Source organism: Bos taurus, chromosome 2 (genome assembly GCF_002263795.3).
Source record: "Bos taurus isolate L1 Dominette 01449 registration number 42190680 breed Hereford chromosome 2, ARS-UCD2.0, whole genome shotgun sequence".
NCBI classification, from domain to species: Eukaryota; Metazoa; Chordata; class Mammalia; order Artiodactyla; family Bovidae; genus Bos; species Bos taurus.
In genome coordinates this window covers 121,805,472-121,821,521 of record NC_037329.1, presented here as the reverse complement: position 1 = coordinate 121,821,521, position 16,050 = coordinate 121,805,472, and the positions used below count along the sequence as shown (strand labels likewise).

The 16,050-nt window shown below is 36.3% G+C and overlaps 1 protein-coding gene across 5 annotated transcripts in view; it reads right to left on the bottom strand.

Annotated features, from left to right (window-relative positions):
• Nucleotides 1-1,984: 1,984 nt before the first annotated feature.
• The window catches only part of PTP4A2 (protein tyrosine phosphatase 4A2), a 28,263-nt gene continuing 14,197 nt past the window's right edge, over nt 1,985-16,050 (bottom strand). For 3 of the 5 annotated variants that reach the window (XM_005203002.5, XM_059876503.1, XM_024977587.2), the window contains exons 2-6: nt 13,153-13,843; nt 10,866-10,958; nt 6,855-6,985; nt 5,456-5,530; nt 1,985-4,481 (exon numbers count right to left, since the gene is read on the bottom strand). In XM_005203002.5, coding sequence (XP_005203059.1) covers nt 4,373-4,481; nt 5,456-5,530; nt 6,855-6,985; nt 10,866-10,958; nt 13,153-13,248 — 504 coding nt within the window. In that variant the 5' untranslated portion in view covers nt 13,249-13,843 and the 3' untranslated portion in view covers nt 1,985-4,372. Of the gene's footprint in view, nt 4,482-5,029; nt 5,122-5,455; nt 5,531-6,854; nt 6,986-10,865; nt 10,959-13,152; nt 13,844-16,050 lie in introns of those variants that run through there. The other 2 variants (NM_001104998.1, XM_024977594.2) reach the window with 2 other exon arrangements.

Genomic DNA, 16,050 nt, shown 5'->3' with positions numbered 1-16,050 from the left:
ATCTCATCCTCTGTCATCCCCTTTTCCTCCTGCCCCCAATCCCTCCCAGCGTCAGTCTTTTCCAATGGGTCAACTCTTCGCATGAGGTGGCCAAAGTACTGGAGTTTCAGCTTTAGCATCATTCCTTCCAAAGAACACCCAAGGCTGATCTCCTTTAAAACGGACTGGTTGGATCTCCTTGCAGGCCAAGGGACTCTCAAGTGTCTTCTCCAACACCACAGTTCAAAAGCATCAATTCTTTGGTGCTCACCTTTCTTTATAGTCCAACTCTCACATCCATACATGTGAGGAAACCACTGTGAGACCACTGGAAAAACCATAGCCTTGACTAGACAGACCTTTGTTGGCAAAGTAATGTCTCTGAATGACCTTAGTGATGCCTGAACATGGACATTTTTAATAAACCACATAGGTGAATCTGATGTTTCCTCCTGAGTAAAAAATAGACTTTCAAATTTCTTGCTGTAATATGCAATACCCTCTACAATATGACCCCAATCTTTCCAGCCTCCTCAAATCCACACAATTTGGTCTCTGCCTAAATTTCACCATTACTCCTTGCTGGACTTCAGCCATACCACCCATTGCTACCTCCTGAACATACAAGTTGTGTTTCAAGTTGAAACATGCTGTTACACTGCTTGGAAAGTACTTCCATTGCCTTCACACAGCATTTGCACATAGTAGGCTCCCTTACCTTCATCAGAGACCTTCCCTGACCCTTCCATCTAACTCCATACATAACCCCATCAATAACCCCTTTTACTTTCTTCGTATCTTCATAGTTACTAACCACTATCTGAAAGTGTATTACTTATCTTTGTATTTATTCTCTATCTTCACTAGAATTTAAACCCTGTAAGGGCATTTATTTGCCACCATATCTTAAGTGCTTAGAATAGTGTAAGTATGTGGCAGGTGCTCAAATACTTACTAGTAAATTATCACTCTTTCTACAGGTGCTATAGTCACAGCACTTTAACATGCTATTTGTATAATCCCTTCAAGGCTCTACTATTAAGAAACTACTCAAAAGTACTCCCGACAAGGATGTGACGGTAGGAGCCTGTGGAATTTGTTTCTATTTTCTAAGTTAAAAAAAAAAGTCATAGGTTGAGAGTGAGAGCTAGAAAAATTTTAGTTTCAAGAGTACCAAGAGAGTAAATGGGACAGTGAAATGCAAATAGGATCATCAGATGATACTAAGGTCTACTTGAGATTGTGACTTTAAAACACAGAAACTGTGCCAGCAGGTTCAGCTGACTAAACTTGCAGAGGTGCCATATTGATCTTAACCAAAAATGGGAGTTCAGCCAGGCAAGTATAATGAAGCAAGAGATGGGGCAAGGCAATTGACTATGTAGCTAAGTGATTCTAACACTGGACCACAGAGTCTAAGCTGCATAATGAAAGACATGAAGTGAAAGATCAGTGAACTGTTAAGTCACATAGCTCTGTAACCACTGTCTACGTATCTGGCTCCCTTACTGGACAGAGGTCCTCCAAAGTGGGATCAGTGTCTTATTTTTTCATTCTCAGTACCTCACCCATGAATTTGTTATCCAGATGGATGGAGAGATGTCCACCCATAGTTTAAGGGAGATTTCCCACCCCCAAATCGAATGATACATTAAGTTCCTCCTTTCTCACTGTTCTTGAAGCTTTCCAGTAAAAAGTTTCAGTGCTTCATCAAAACTCTATGGAATAAACAAATCCTTTGAGATGAGAAGAGATGCTGAATTCCTACAGTGCTACCTCCAAGAACTGAACCAGAAAGTGAACCTCATGTATCCCAACTACTGTTAAGTCTGCCCTTACTGAACACCCAGGAGGCATGAAATCTTCAAACTTGCCAACATCTGATTATTTCACCTCCTTATAGTAATTATAAGCAGGACCCAAAAGAAGCCTTGATAATACCAAGATTTCTAAGCAGACATAAATGAAATTCAACCTGAAGACAGAGAACAAATGCACAGACAAAGAGCATGTAAAATATGTTTTATTGTTCTTTAAAAGGGCTCAGGGTTTGGTTTTAAATCAGGCTGCACACCTTTCATCAGTCTGACATCTCTCTCACCATGTCAAACTGGCTTCAGCTAGCAATACTTCATTAAATCCGAAAGAAAAAAATTTTTTAATTTTGAAGAAAATCCAGTTTTGAGAACAATTAACATTATTCTGTAATTTACAACAATATGAGGGCTGATGTTGCATGTTATTGTACATACCCTTCTCCTCATACAGAACCAGGAATGTCACTTTCCTAACTCAGGCAGGCACTGTTACTGGTGGGTACTGCACACTCGCTCGCTCACTCACACACACACTCTCTCTCTCTCTCTTCCCCCTTTCTCTCCCCCTCCCTTCTTCTCTCCCTCCAAACAACAAAACCCAGAGTATGTCAAAGGAAAAAGGTTTGTTATGGTATTGATCAAAACCCTTGGAGTCAACAGTCTGTCTGAGCTTAGAGGGTATGCTGTTTTGATCTTGAGCCTATGTTAAAGGAATCCACTGTCAGATTCTGAAATAAAGAACTTTGGATAGTACCATCATTTTTTCACTTTAAAATCCTAGAGACAATTTCAAAAAGCATTATTTTGCTTTGTTTTTTGGGACAGGGGAGGAGAGAATCTACAGATTTTCATTTATTTAAAAATCAAAAACAGCTCGGCACAGGAAATAGGCAGTTCACATAGCCAGCCAACATCTGAGGTATCATCAGTGTGAGACAAGGTCCTGGTCCATTCCTACTGGCCTAGCTGATCCTAACAAAATGGGAAGTTTAAGGCTCTGCATAGCAAATTCCAACAGGACAAGATGACCCTAAGACTCCATTCAAATCCTTAGAAGCAGAGCACTATTAATTATGCAATATTCAAATGGAGAGTGCAAGAGCCCCTGATGGTATCATCCAACTTGCTCTGTCAATGCAGCCTGGTCACAACAGCAAAGGAGCAGAAAAACAGCTTTTCTAGATCAGTACATTAAACCCAGCAAAGAATCTGCAGAAATGACACTACACCACTGCACTAGCCACAGTCCCTTTGCTGCTCTATGTCTCTCTTCTAACCCTGTTATGGCCTGTGGACACATACTCACTAGGCATTGTTGGTTTTGAACCAGCAAAAAAAAAAATTTTTTTTTAAGTCTCATAAAGAACCTAGTAAGAAAATAACAAGGCAATCAGTGGTTAAACTGAACTGTACATATAGGGAGCAGTTTGGAAAATACCCATTTCAGGCATTTCTCAGGTCTAAAATATTGTGTCTTTGCTGCTACTCCTTTGACTGTTCCTGAAAATTCAGAGTACAAATAAGTCCTAAAATAAAAAACTTTACACTACCAGCATTCTCTGACATCATCAGACAGAAAATCAGAGTAATGCTACAGCCCACAGTTCTACAAGGTGTAGAAAGTGTACTAAGGCTCTGCCTGGACACATCTTTAGTGATGGCCTGGAGTACTCCCCTTCTGAAACAAACATCTCTGGGACATCCACTTAGCTTCATTGGTTGGAAAAGAGATGAATTCGACTCTCAGCTAAGCTCTCTGAGAGACTCCTCTTAAAATGCCATTTCCCTACAAATTTATCAAAACAAAAAATTCCTGGCTACTTTGCCTAATGCTGAATAGGGTTTTCAAGAAAAGAAACTAACATGAATACCCCATCATCAGTAAAGACTAAGAACCACCTGGATCATACAATATATATGTCACTGTCTCTTTTTTTTTTTTTTTTTTTTTTGGTGTTTTTTGTTTGTTTTTTCCTAAAAGTGCCCAGGTGGGCTTAAGGCTGCCAGACTGCACACACATCTATAGCAACATGGGCTTCTCCTATTCCACCTACAACTTGTATCAGGGGAAAAAAAACAGGGATAGGAGAAAGTGAGAAGAAGGGAAAAATATACCAATCTCCCCCCACCCCCCTCCCCCAAGAAAGAAAGAAATCCCACAACAGGGATATCTATGTGCCAAGCATAATGGAAGAGTGTGCTCCCCAAACAGATGGTTCTGTAGAGGCTCATGTTCTGCTGGTTTTCCTTAGAGACCTATTTTGAGAAAGTTAAAAAAGACAGGAGATTTTGAAATAAATTCAATCCTGGCAGAAATTCAAACTCCAACACTAGAAGCAAAATCATCCTTCACTAAATTAATCCCTATTTTCTTTCTCTTTTTCTTTTCTTAAACATTTTATTCACGTTATAGAGGGATTTGTGTTTGCTTTTTTCCAATCATTAGGAGAGTGGTTGAGGAGTACTGAATCCATCACTACTTTGATGACACAGTTAAGATTCCAGATTCACATTTCCAGGTACCAAGAGTTCCCTCTAAATGCTACAATCAAGTCAGCCTTCGTATACACTTCTTTTTACTGAACACAGCAATGCCCGTTGGTATCTCTGAAGCGTAATCGCATCTTAGGTCGGTATTTCTCCAGGTAAAGCAGCTGTTTGGAATTGAATGCTCCCCTTCTTTTTCTGAAAATACAAGAATGGCAAACTTTATCATGTAAAAAAAGAGCTGCCTGACATGCATATTTATGGCCTATGGCCTTTCTAACTCTACACAGCTGAAAACCAGCATATTTCCCATACATCACTTCCTATGAGAAAGGGCTGAAATGAACAATGAAATTTCTGTGCCTTCCTAAATGAAAAATAGACAAATTTTCTTTGCTCTCATTAGAGTCTATTAATTGTTAATAAGTATCAGAATGGTTTATCCAAAGACATCTGACTATATTCTTCCCAATTAATATATTCTTCATATTAGAATTGGCAGCAAGTATTTAGGATAAATGAGCAAATATTTATATAAAGCAGCAGACACAGATGACATTCCTTGAAACACGTTACCTTCCAAGAGGTGCTACCATACATTTCATACCCTTTGTCACAAAGTGTCATTTTTTAATTTTTTTGGTAAGAAAAGGCTAAAAAGAGAAAGGGCAAGACAATAATTGCCAAAGAAAGAACAAAACAGCCTGTTATTCCAGACTGATGTCAAGATTCTGTTTGGGCGCTACCATCCTGATTCTGTGACTGAACAGGTCACTTCAGAGTCCTAGGTGATTACTCCCTCTGGTTTCTTCCTTTCCTCTTTGTCACAGAGTTACATCTGTAAGGCATTTTGGACATCTATTAAAAGAAGCACTAGATCACTGAAACTCCATTACCTAGCTATTCATTTTAAAGATTTCTAGATATTCAAGTCATATACTGGACATATTCTACAATGTCCAAATTTGCCATCTAAATGAGAAAATATTTAAATCTGGGAGCCAGAGTGTTACTGTGAGTCTTTTTATCGCTTGCTATTTTTGGTATCTTCAAACAACATTCTAAGCCAAAGACAGCAAATTACTCTGTACTATAATTGGATACTTTTTATAATTGCTCCCTCTTGTATGATTTTGCTTTATGTATTTCGGAAAATAAAACTTCATACTCACTGTCTTATAAACTGAACTGCATCCTCGTACTTCATTCCACATTCAATCAAAGCAAGTGCAACTAGCACAGGTGCCCTGCAGAGAAACACTCACTTGTAAGTTAACCACAGGTCTTTGGAATTAAAGGATTCTTTAAAACCCAGGGTTACATATTATCAAAACCATTTAAAGCCTGAGCTTTCCTTATTCCTATATACTAAAATATCAGATATTTTCCTACATAGTAAAATATCTAAATTATAGATTCTAAGTTATTTTCTATTTTTAGTAAAAAGCACAAAAATTTAAACCTTTATTTAGAGATCTTTACTCTTTAAAATATTATCACGTTGTATCTTAAATTTCCCATCATTTTATATCACCAAAAATTCACTGATCTTTAAGCATTATCATAGTAAATGACCAGATGTATTAACCTGAGTGTCTCAGAATTTTCATTACAAATCAATTTATTATCATTTCTTCACCAAATATGAAAACAGTGCTAGATTTCCTCAACAAAATCGTTTCTATGAGGTAGGGGACTGTCAGAGAACTGGTAATTAGGATTTGCTTTCTATATCAACACATATATGTATTTTTTTTTTCTTTTTTAATATAACAAACGAAACAATGTTTTTAAAAAGTCCATTACAGAGCACTAACTTTGGACTGGCTACCTAACTAAGACAGCTATTAGTTTAAAAAATTTCCCCACGTCAGGAAAAGAACTGAAACTTCTTGACACTGAAGAAGAAACTGTACTAAACTGCAAAAAGGAAAACAACAAAAGGGTTGAGCAGAGGTAACAGCCTGAGTCACCACCACCATGAGGCAACAGCAGCCTTCATTAATGTTTTGAGTCAAAGTGCAGATCATAAATTGACAATCTACTGTTGTTGAGTGTTGCAACACCATTTCATGAAATGCTCAAGGGAAAAGTTTTTAAAATCAAAGTCAATTTTCATTCTCCATACATTTCCTTAGAAGAGTTTAAGGTTCAACCATCTGCTCTTTATCTATTAATTTCCTATTCATCTCAGACCAAAATGAACCATGTACAAATTCTTCAAATCTAAAGATATTTTACCATTGTTGTCAATTTAAAAGACCTAAACCTTTGATTACTGGAAATGGGGAGAAAAAACTAACATATTGAATTAAAGCTGTATTTTTGGCTCAAAGATAAGAAAATTACATTAAAACAGTTTCAAAACAACTTGAGAACCATCACCCACTAAATCTAGTATAGTATCAGACTCAGACAAACAATGAAACCTAAGTTACTTTGAGAAATCATGACACCAGCTTTTACTCTCATTTCCTTTCAGGCAATTTAGTATTTAGTGTAACAAATACACATCTCTACCAAAGTAAAAGTTTTGATAATGAATTCACAGACAAAAGGAGAAGAGCTTACCTTCCCAATCCTGCAACACAATGCACTGCAACACAGCAACCTGGTTCTTCACGAAATTTGGTTTTTAGTAGGTTTAGCCAATCATCTACTATCTGATTAGGGGGTGGCGCTCCATCGTCAAAAGGCCAATCCTAGGAGGAAAAGATCTTTGAAATTAAATTGATACTTTCTCTAGGATGAACATCCTAATGCACAACAGCTACACCATACACACGAGAGGCCTACCTGCACTAACTGTACTAACATGTACCTGTTCTTAATCACACAATTCTGATCACTTCTGAAAAATGATCAAGATCAAAATTCAAGCATGCCAAACAACTCAGCCTTCTCAATGAAGCACAGCCAGCATCAAAAGCATCGAACTTTATCTTTGGAAATAACTCTTACCATAGTGACAAGAGGCTAGCATTCTTCAAACATCTTATCTGAATAGAGCAATAATTAGACATAATAGAGAAAATTAAAATTAAAACTGAGACAAAGTAAGAGAGGACACAACACCTGTCAATAAGATTTAAGTCCAGTCTGGCAAAGAAGTGTACCAACTAGTATCTCATTGTTCTCTACAAACAAAAATAATTTTGAAGATTACCCTCTAAGTAGCTCTAAGTTACAAGTATCTTTTCTTTAGAGCAAAACTCTCTGATAAGTAATTTCCAACAGCAGACCATAACAGAAACAGACTACGATCTTTGTGCTTACATATGTATTTGGTAAAAGTCAAGCAGCAAATATTTTTAAAGCTCTGCCTAAATTATACATATCCCATTTTATAAGCACAGTGCCACATGATACAATCCTGAGAAAAAAATACCATTTTCTCAAGTATTCCTTTCTCCTTTAATATTCATTGATCTCGGTTGTTTTTCAATTAAGACCAACCCCATGTGAGTTCACAATACAGGCAGGAGTTTATCTTCCTTGTTACCAAAACACAAGGTTCTGAGAAATCAACATAAGTCACCTTTGAAGAAAGGAGAGAAGGGAGATTCACGAGTTACATACCCTCTCTCCCATCTAGCTTCAAGGACAGAAATGCAAAGACACTGGAAATATTTTTTAATACTATTCTAGTGAGACTGCATAAGGACACTTTAAGATACTAGAGAAGGAAAAAGAGAAAAGTGACAGAACACTAAACTGATCCTGCCCTTACTCTGGGCACCACTAGAGCACTTCATGTAGCCATTAGCCACGACAGCACATTACGTTTGTCAACTATACCCCATAATTAAAGAGCTGTCAGTGTTGTTATCATAAATGTTGCTAGAGTTTAACTGTAAATACCAGTAAAACCAGTATCTTAGTTAAGAGCTTACTTCCTCTAAAACTCTGAAATGCATCTGGTTAAGAAACAGTAGTATGAAACATGCCTTTACTGACTCATACGAGCAGTTTCTATCAATAATCCACTAAAGTAGTAAAGGAGTACGTCAAGGCTGTATATTGTCACCCTGCTTATTTAACTTATATGCAGAGTACATCATGAGAAACGGTGGATTGGAAGAAGCACAAGCTGGAATCAAGATTGCCGGGAGAAATATCAATAACCTCAGATATTCAGATGACACCACCCTTATGGCAGAAAGTGAAGAGGAACCAAAAAGCCTCTTGATGAAAGTAAAAGTGAAAAAGTTGGCTTAAAGCTCAACATTCAGAAAATGAAGATCATGGCATCCAGCCCCATCACTTCATGGGAAATAGATGGGGAAACAGTGGAAACAGTGTCAGACTTTATTTTGGGGGGCTCCAAAAATCACTGCAGACGGTGACTGCAGCCATGAAATTAAAAGACGCTTACTGCTTGGAAGGAAAGTTATGACCAACCTAGATAGCATGTTCAAAAGCAGAGACATTACTTTGCCAACAAAGGTTCATCTAGTCAAGGCTATGGGTTTTCCTGTGGTCATGTATGGATGTGAGAGTTGGACTGTGAAGAAGGCTGAGTGCTGAAGAATTGATGCCTTTGAACTGTGGTGTTGGAGAAGACTCTTGAGAGTCCCTTGGACTACAAGGAGATCCAACCAGTCCATTCTGAAGGAGATCAGCCCTGGGATTTCTTTGGAAGGAATGATGCTAAAGCTTGAAACTCCAGTACTTTGGCCACCTCATGCGAAGAGCTGACTCATTGGAAAAGACTCTGATGCTGGGAGGGATTGGGGGCAGGAGGAGAAGGGGACGACAGAGGATGAGATGGCTGGATGGCATCACCGACTCGATGGACGTGAGTCTGGGTGAACTCTGGGAGTTGGTGATGGACAGGGAGGCCTGGCATCTGCAATTCATGGGGTCGCAAAGAGTCGGACACGACTGAGCGACTGAACTGAACTGAACTTCAAACTGATGGTTGAAACCATCAGTCTTTTCTAATAAGCCTCTGATTTACAAGAACACTGGTCAAAGTGTTGAAAGGTCTCAAGTTGGATATCTTCACCTAGCAAAGGTAAATTATTGATTACACTTAAATTAAAATTTCTGCCTAGGAAAAAAAAGAAATTCCAAGCTTAATTCTAAATGTCCCTTTTTTTTCAAGCTTTAGTTAGACCTTTAATTTTACCTGATCACAGCTCTTCAAAACAAAAGGCTAGATTTAAAGGCTTGGAATAAATCTCAGATCTACCATTATCTTCTACAAACTACTTCAAGTTCTTTAGTTCTATTTTATAAAGGTGTTTACCAACATTACTGATTCAAACAGACTACGGTCACTCTGCAGTTCATTTTCTCACCCTGCCAACTGTCAAAACAAACTGATTTCTCATCTACCCACTAAAGAACATACTTACAATACAGGAAAAGAACTTGTATTTTGGTTTAATTTCAGAAGTTAAAATTCTGTTTTTGTTTTTTTTTAAACATAGGGCTACATTTACCCATGTTTATACTTATTCCCAGTGATCCAGCCAGAGGACCTTAAAGCCATTCGGAAATAGGACTGCAAGCAAAGTATTATTACCATGTCATACTATTAAAATACATTTTCTTAATAAACCATAATGTTTGGTTTTTTAGATTTTATGTTTTCACCAAAGTGGAGGTGAGGAAACTTTACGGATCAGGTATGAGACAACTGCCTTACCAACAGGACATTCATTTTCTTTGTATCAACTGCCTTCTCAACTAGTAACCAATGCAATCAAAAAACAGGAACATAACCTTGTACCATTACCTTGCTTAGTACTTTCTTCCTATCCAATCATTTCAAAAATCTCTAGTTGTCTTTGCACTACAATGCCTTCCCACAACTATGTCAAACAGCTCTAAGACACCAAGACTACAGGGTCAATCAAATATGTGCTACTCTAATATAGACAACTTTTTAGAGAATCAAGTATAAAATTTCACCTAATGTGAGGTTCCTATTTCCACTAATAGAATATTTAGGGGGCAAGGAGAAACTTAATTTAAAATAATTCCAATCACTATATTCAAACTGAACTATGAAAGAAATCAAATCATACAAAAGCTTGTTAGAAACCTACCCCAAAATATCATAGAGTATGTTAATTATTCTCAAGCTAGGTGGCTTCTCCCTTTCCCTTCTTTTCTTTTCTCCCACCTTTTTGTCTCCTACAAGTTATCCTGTGTCCGATATAAACTGGACTCCTACAATATAAAATATTAAGTAACCAATCTGTACTTGCAAAGTGAGAGAGAATATTTCCACGTGATTTAAGAATGTCTAATGGAAAAGTTAGATTCAAACCAGTAGCCTAGAAACAAAAGCTAAATATCACGTTAATTGCCTAGAGAAAAATGAAATTTCCGATTCTTAGAATAAGTGTACGCTAAATTTTGCCTTTTATTTGTTGAAAATACTCTGCATCTGTAGATTTTAAGGGTACAAATGAACAAAATTGCCAACCCAAAGGAATTTTACTAGATTGCTATGATTGTTGTATCTCCTGTAAGTTTAAAAAACAAACTACGAGCGCCAAGTTTTAAAAATATCTATGTTTGAAAGGTACAACTTGTTTGTAGTGAAAAATTAGAACACTACACACTCACTAGAACGTGGATTCCTTCTTTTTCAACTGGTGCTTTATCATATGTAGCATCACAAACTCGAACCAAAGTTGTCACTCCATACTTCTTAAGTTCCTTTAAAGGAAAACAAATATAAAGAAATGTTTTTAGAATCTGCAATTAAAGCTTTAAAAACATATGCATATAAATTGAAATGAGACTTCATTCTTAAACAAAGATCAAAATCATTCTTCTTATAACAACATAGACAATGGACACTCTTGTATTCACAGCGGAAACATCAATAAGACTCACTTTTGTACAGGGCAATTTAGTAGCATAACACAAAAACTTTAAAAACACACATAAACTTTGGCCTAGAAATTCTACTTATGGAAATTTATACTAATGAGATAATTAAAGATATACACAAAGATTTAGGTACTAGCATGTTCAGCACATGCTGTTTGAGACAGTAAAAAGCTAGAAATATTAATAGTCCAAAAACAGGCAAACGGTTTAAGAAAGTACAGCGCATTCATACAGAATACTGTCACAGCTATATTAAGGAGGTTGGGGGAAATTTTGTTTTAAATACACAGTGTAATCCTATCTATATGTATATTTATAAATATACACATAAATACAGAGAAAAATGTCTAGATAGCAGGCAGCAATAGTTAAGTATTTTTAAATTGTCTTTTGCTTATTTGTATCTTCTGATTTTTTATGTAGTAAGTGCTTTTTGCTTTTTGTAATTTAAAGAAATAGTAATTTTGAAATTAAATTTAGAAAGTGGTTTATATTACAAAGTCAAGAACACAGAAATAATTATATCCAGAATTCTTGCTTCTTTAAAAGTTTTCCTATAGGGCCTTCCCTGGTGGTCCAGTGATTAAGACTCCTCCTTCCAATGCAGGGGACACAGGTTTGATCCCTGGTCAGAGAACTAAGATCCCACATGTTGCACAGTGTGGCCAAAAAACAATGTAAAAGTTTCCCTACAGTAATGCCACCAATATCTTTTTATAGTTGCAGGAGTCTATGACCAAGGAATCCACAGGCTGAAAATAGTATCATGTAATTCAGCCAGGCTTAAAGGTGACTGAACAACCTGAGGGCATACAGGCTTGGAATCAACTTGGACACTGTGTACACAAGGTTAAGAAGCTCAGAGAATTAAAATATAAATAAGCAGGAACAGTGATATCCTACAAGTGTCAATCATCTGGTTATCTAAAGAGAAAAGTTATTTTAATTGGTAAAAGACTTTATTTTTCACAGAAAGGCCTCTTTATAAAACAGACTCAGGGAAGTTGTGCTATATATTGAGTCAGGAATTTTAAAAAATTTCAAAACACAAATAAAATCCCATTAAAATGAACTCTACAGTAGCTGTTCATTGAAAGGTTCCAGTACAAATTTTTTATGGTAAATATTCGTGACCTTCAGCAAGTCAAAAGACCTCTTCTGAACTCAGTTTTGCCATCTGTCAAGTGACAGAGGTAGATTTAGGATCCTTGGCCATTCATCTAGCTCTCCAAGTCTACTTTACAAACATATCAACAGAAATCACACTGGAATTGAACAATCTGAGAATGATTTAAAAGCTTACATTCAAATGTCTGTTGAATAAAGTACAAAAAGTTTCTCTACTACTACCAACAGAAAAAAATGCACGATCTGACATAAAAATGCTGCCTCTAATACCTTTCCCTCCCCCAAATTTCTGGACACATGTATACGATGGTTACTATTCCTAAGTTGTTTGACAGTAGCTTTTCATCAAAAGTGGTCAGAACATTTGAGGCAGAAATGGGTTTTAGTGTCAGAGATAATTCCACCACATACTTGGGTGCATTCAGACAAATTGCTAAATTACTAAATCACTCTGAACCTCAGTTTCTTCATCTATAAGAGGGAAACAATGGTACCTATACCTCACAGAGTTATGGTAAGGAGTAAATGATACAGTGTATAGAACTCCTTATTGTAGTGCTGGGTACATACTAAGTATTCAATAAATGTTAATTACCTTTATTATTGAATGTGTAACAAAAGAACTGTTAACAATGTTGAAAGGATACAGTAAAAAAACACAGTACTAGATATATCTCTAAGATATCCCCAAATTCCATAAATGTTCTTTTAAAAATCTGTTTTAACTAATTCAGCTCAATTCAAACAAAGACCATCCATACTTCAACCACAGAAATAAATGGCTTTGTGGTAAAAGATTTCTTTACAACGGTGTTAATTTTTAACGTGACTTTACCTATAAATCAAAGGTGGATTATATACCAAAAGGTAGACCATGCTACAATCTTACCTCTGTGAACTTGTTGAGGGTAGCATTGGTAGGGTTGTGGGTTATCAAAAAACGCATGTTCTCATAAGAGATCTCCACAGGGGCTGGACGGTTCATTATGGCAAATAAAAAGTGTGAGCGTGCGTGTGTGAGTGTGATGGGGAAAATGAAAAAAAAAATCAATAAATCTTGAAATGTTTCACAGCAGAAAACATTAAAAAGACCACTAAAATGCCTAAATCAGTGTTCTCTCTATTCAACTTGTTTATTCTTTCAGAAACTTCTCTCTTCAAGATAAGCAGAAGTATTTAGAATCCACTTGAATCCAAATTCAACTTGGGCCTCAATGTCTGTTGATGGATACCTTCAGACTACAAAAAAATTCCAGCTACATACAAAACTTAAGCAGCCTTTACTACATTTAGGCACTAGTGAGACAAGTTAAAAGTATAGGTCGCTTTCCACTTTTGTTTACTTGATGCTTAATTTTACTGGAGTCATTAAAAGAAATATGCTTGCAATTAAAAAAAAAAAAAGAAGCCAACTATTTCTGAGGCCAATCTCGGTGTCCAGAGTCTTCAAGGCAATGTTAATTATGGCACATGAACCTCCAAGCTCACTTGTCAGCGGAAACGCTGTGCTGAGCCTGGCAGAAGTCTGCCCTCACGCTCAGAATCGCCATAAATGTGCAACGTATATTCCAACGAAAAACCTGGAGGAGAAAAGCATAAGTAAAATGAACTGGAGGTTGACAGCATAGTAAACACAATGCCCAAAGTCAAGAATATATTTTTTATGAGCTCAAGACATCTGAAATGGTGCCGCTTCGAAACTATTGCCATCTATCAATAAAAGGATAAAAGTGTATATACCAAGGCTTTTTTAAAAATCAGAGGATTCAAAAGTTAAGTATGCCAAGGACTTCCCTGGCGGTCCAATGGTTAAGACTCCACACTTTCACTCCCCTTTCACTGCAAGGGACACAGGTTCAATTCCTGGTCAGGGAACTAGGATCATGCTTGCCATGTGGTACACACATACACAAAAAAGTATGCTTTTCTTTTTACAAAATGAGGTTCAATAAAGTTCTGTACTAATAAGATTTCTAACTCAAGTCATTTTAAAATGATTATGATTGAGTTTTTAAAAAATCATTTCTAAATAATTAAAAGATTTTAACTTAAAACCTCTCTTTCATTAAACCTCTTTCATTAAAAAGTTCACAATGATCTTGTTTTTCTGCTGTGATGTTAACGATTTCTGATTAAAACTGTATCTATAAATGGATAAAGGATATTTACCAAAATTCCATATGAGGATTTAATTCTTTCTATACAAAATATATGCACTGGCCCCAATATGATATCAGTTCAAAAAGTACTTTCAAGAAATTATCTTCTTTTCCTCACAACTCTGAGTAGTTTTTAACTACCTATGAAGAATGACGTAAGAGGTTCAGAAAAGTGAATTGACTTGCCTAAGGTGAATGAATTAGTTGAGCCCAAATTCAAATTCAAGTCTTCTGTTAAGTCCTATATTTTTTCAAAGGTACCACAATGCCAGCTGACTCAACCAATGAACAACTCCTCTATTTTCTCATTTCTAGTTCTATTTATCTTTTTACTATTTCACATATCACTGACTCAAGAGTACAAAGGCATCTAAAGGTTGATTCACACAGCAGTCTTCTGTCCGAATATTAATTCCTACTAAAAACAAGGCAAGAAGAGAAGTGACAGAATTTTCAAAACAGTAATCTGTATAGCTGGCTCAGTCAGTGTATCAACATAATCATAAACTCCTCTGGAAACAGGAACAAGGTCTAAGTTCTTTTACCTGCCTCTTCCCTAAGCCACCAGTAAATGCTTACTTAGAACTCTAATAAAGATCACTGTGACCAGATGAAAGATGATGACAGAGGCACTTGAAGGGAGAAATTTAAACAGATAAGAATGAACCTAAGCCTCAAGCTTTCAAGCCTAACCTTCTATCTTCCAGTCTCCTTTTTATAATATTCTATAACATTTTATTTTGTAAATTATATACTTCTGATCATATTACCACAGAAACAAGCACGAAACTAAAACATTCCTAAAATATGAAAGATATAAGATACTCAAAAAAGGAATCTTAAAAACTTCAATACCCCAGCAAACTGAGTTATCCACTACTTGTGAAAACAAAACTTCTGCCTTCAAACTAAGAAAAACATAATACACACCATCACTCTCATTCATAATTCCATCTGGTAACCCTAAAACACAGCCACTTTAGATTATACATTTCACAGAGGATTCCTTGCACAGTCAAGGAATTTTAAAGCTAGCAAAACTTAAAGAGATCAAATACACTGACTTAAAAAAAAAAAAAAAGAAAGAAAAAAGATGCTGTTTGGGATTCAGAGAGATTAAAAAGGTTTAACTAAGACCATACTGCTAATTAGTAGCAGATCAAGGACAAGAAGCCAAGTCTTATTTTTCCTTCAATTTTGACTAATGAAGGTAACCACTTATTTTTTAAGTCATAGTCTTATTCATGACAATGTAACTGCTCTTCAGATATTTACTTGGATGTTCATCTGCAATTCTTTGACCTTTTAATAAGGGGAGAAAAGATTATTAAGTAACTACTCAAAGAACAATGGTTTGTGAGCAGCTCAGAGTGAAACACAGTGAAATTCTAACCTGTTAGAATCCCTTCATTTAATGTTATCATAGCGAATGTGTGTGTCAGCTGAGAAAGACACTGAAAGACCAGCATTGTAGTGATGGCCAGGCTTAAAAGGTTACAGCTCTAGCATTAAGCTTTCTACCGAGTCAGTGTTTGTCTGCTCAGCAAACAGAACAACCTTTATCCCATCTTATTCCTCCAAGCTCATTTTGAAAGGACCACTTCCAGGGATAAGGATAATTTATTATT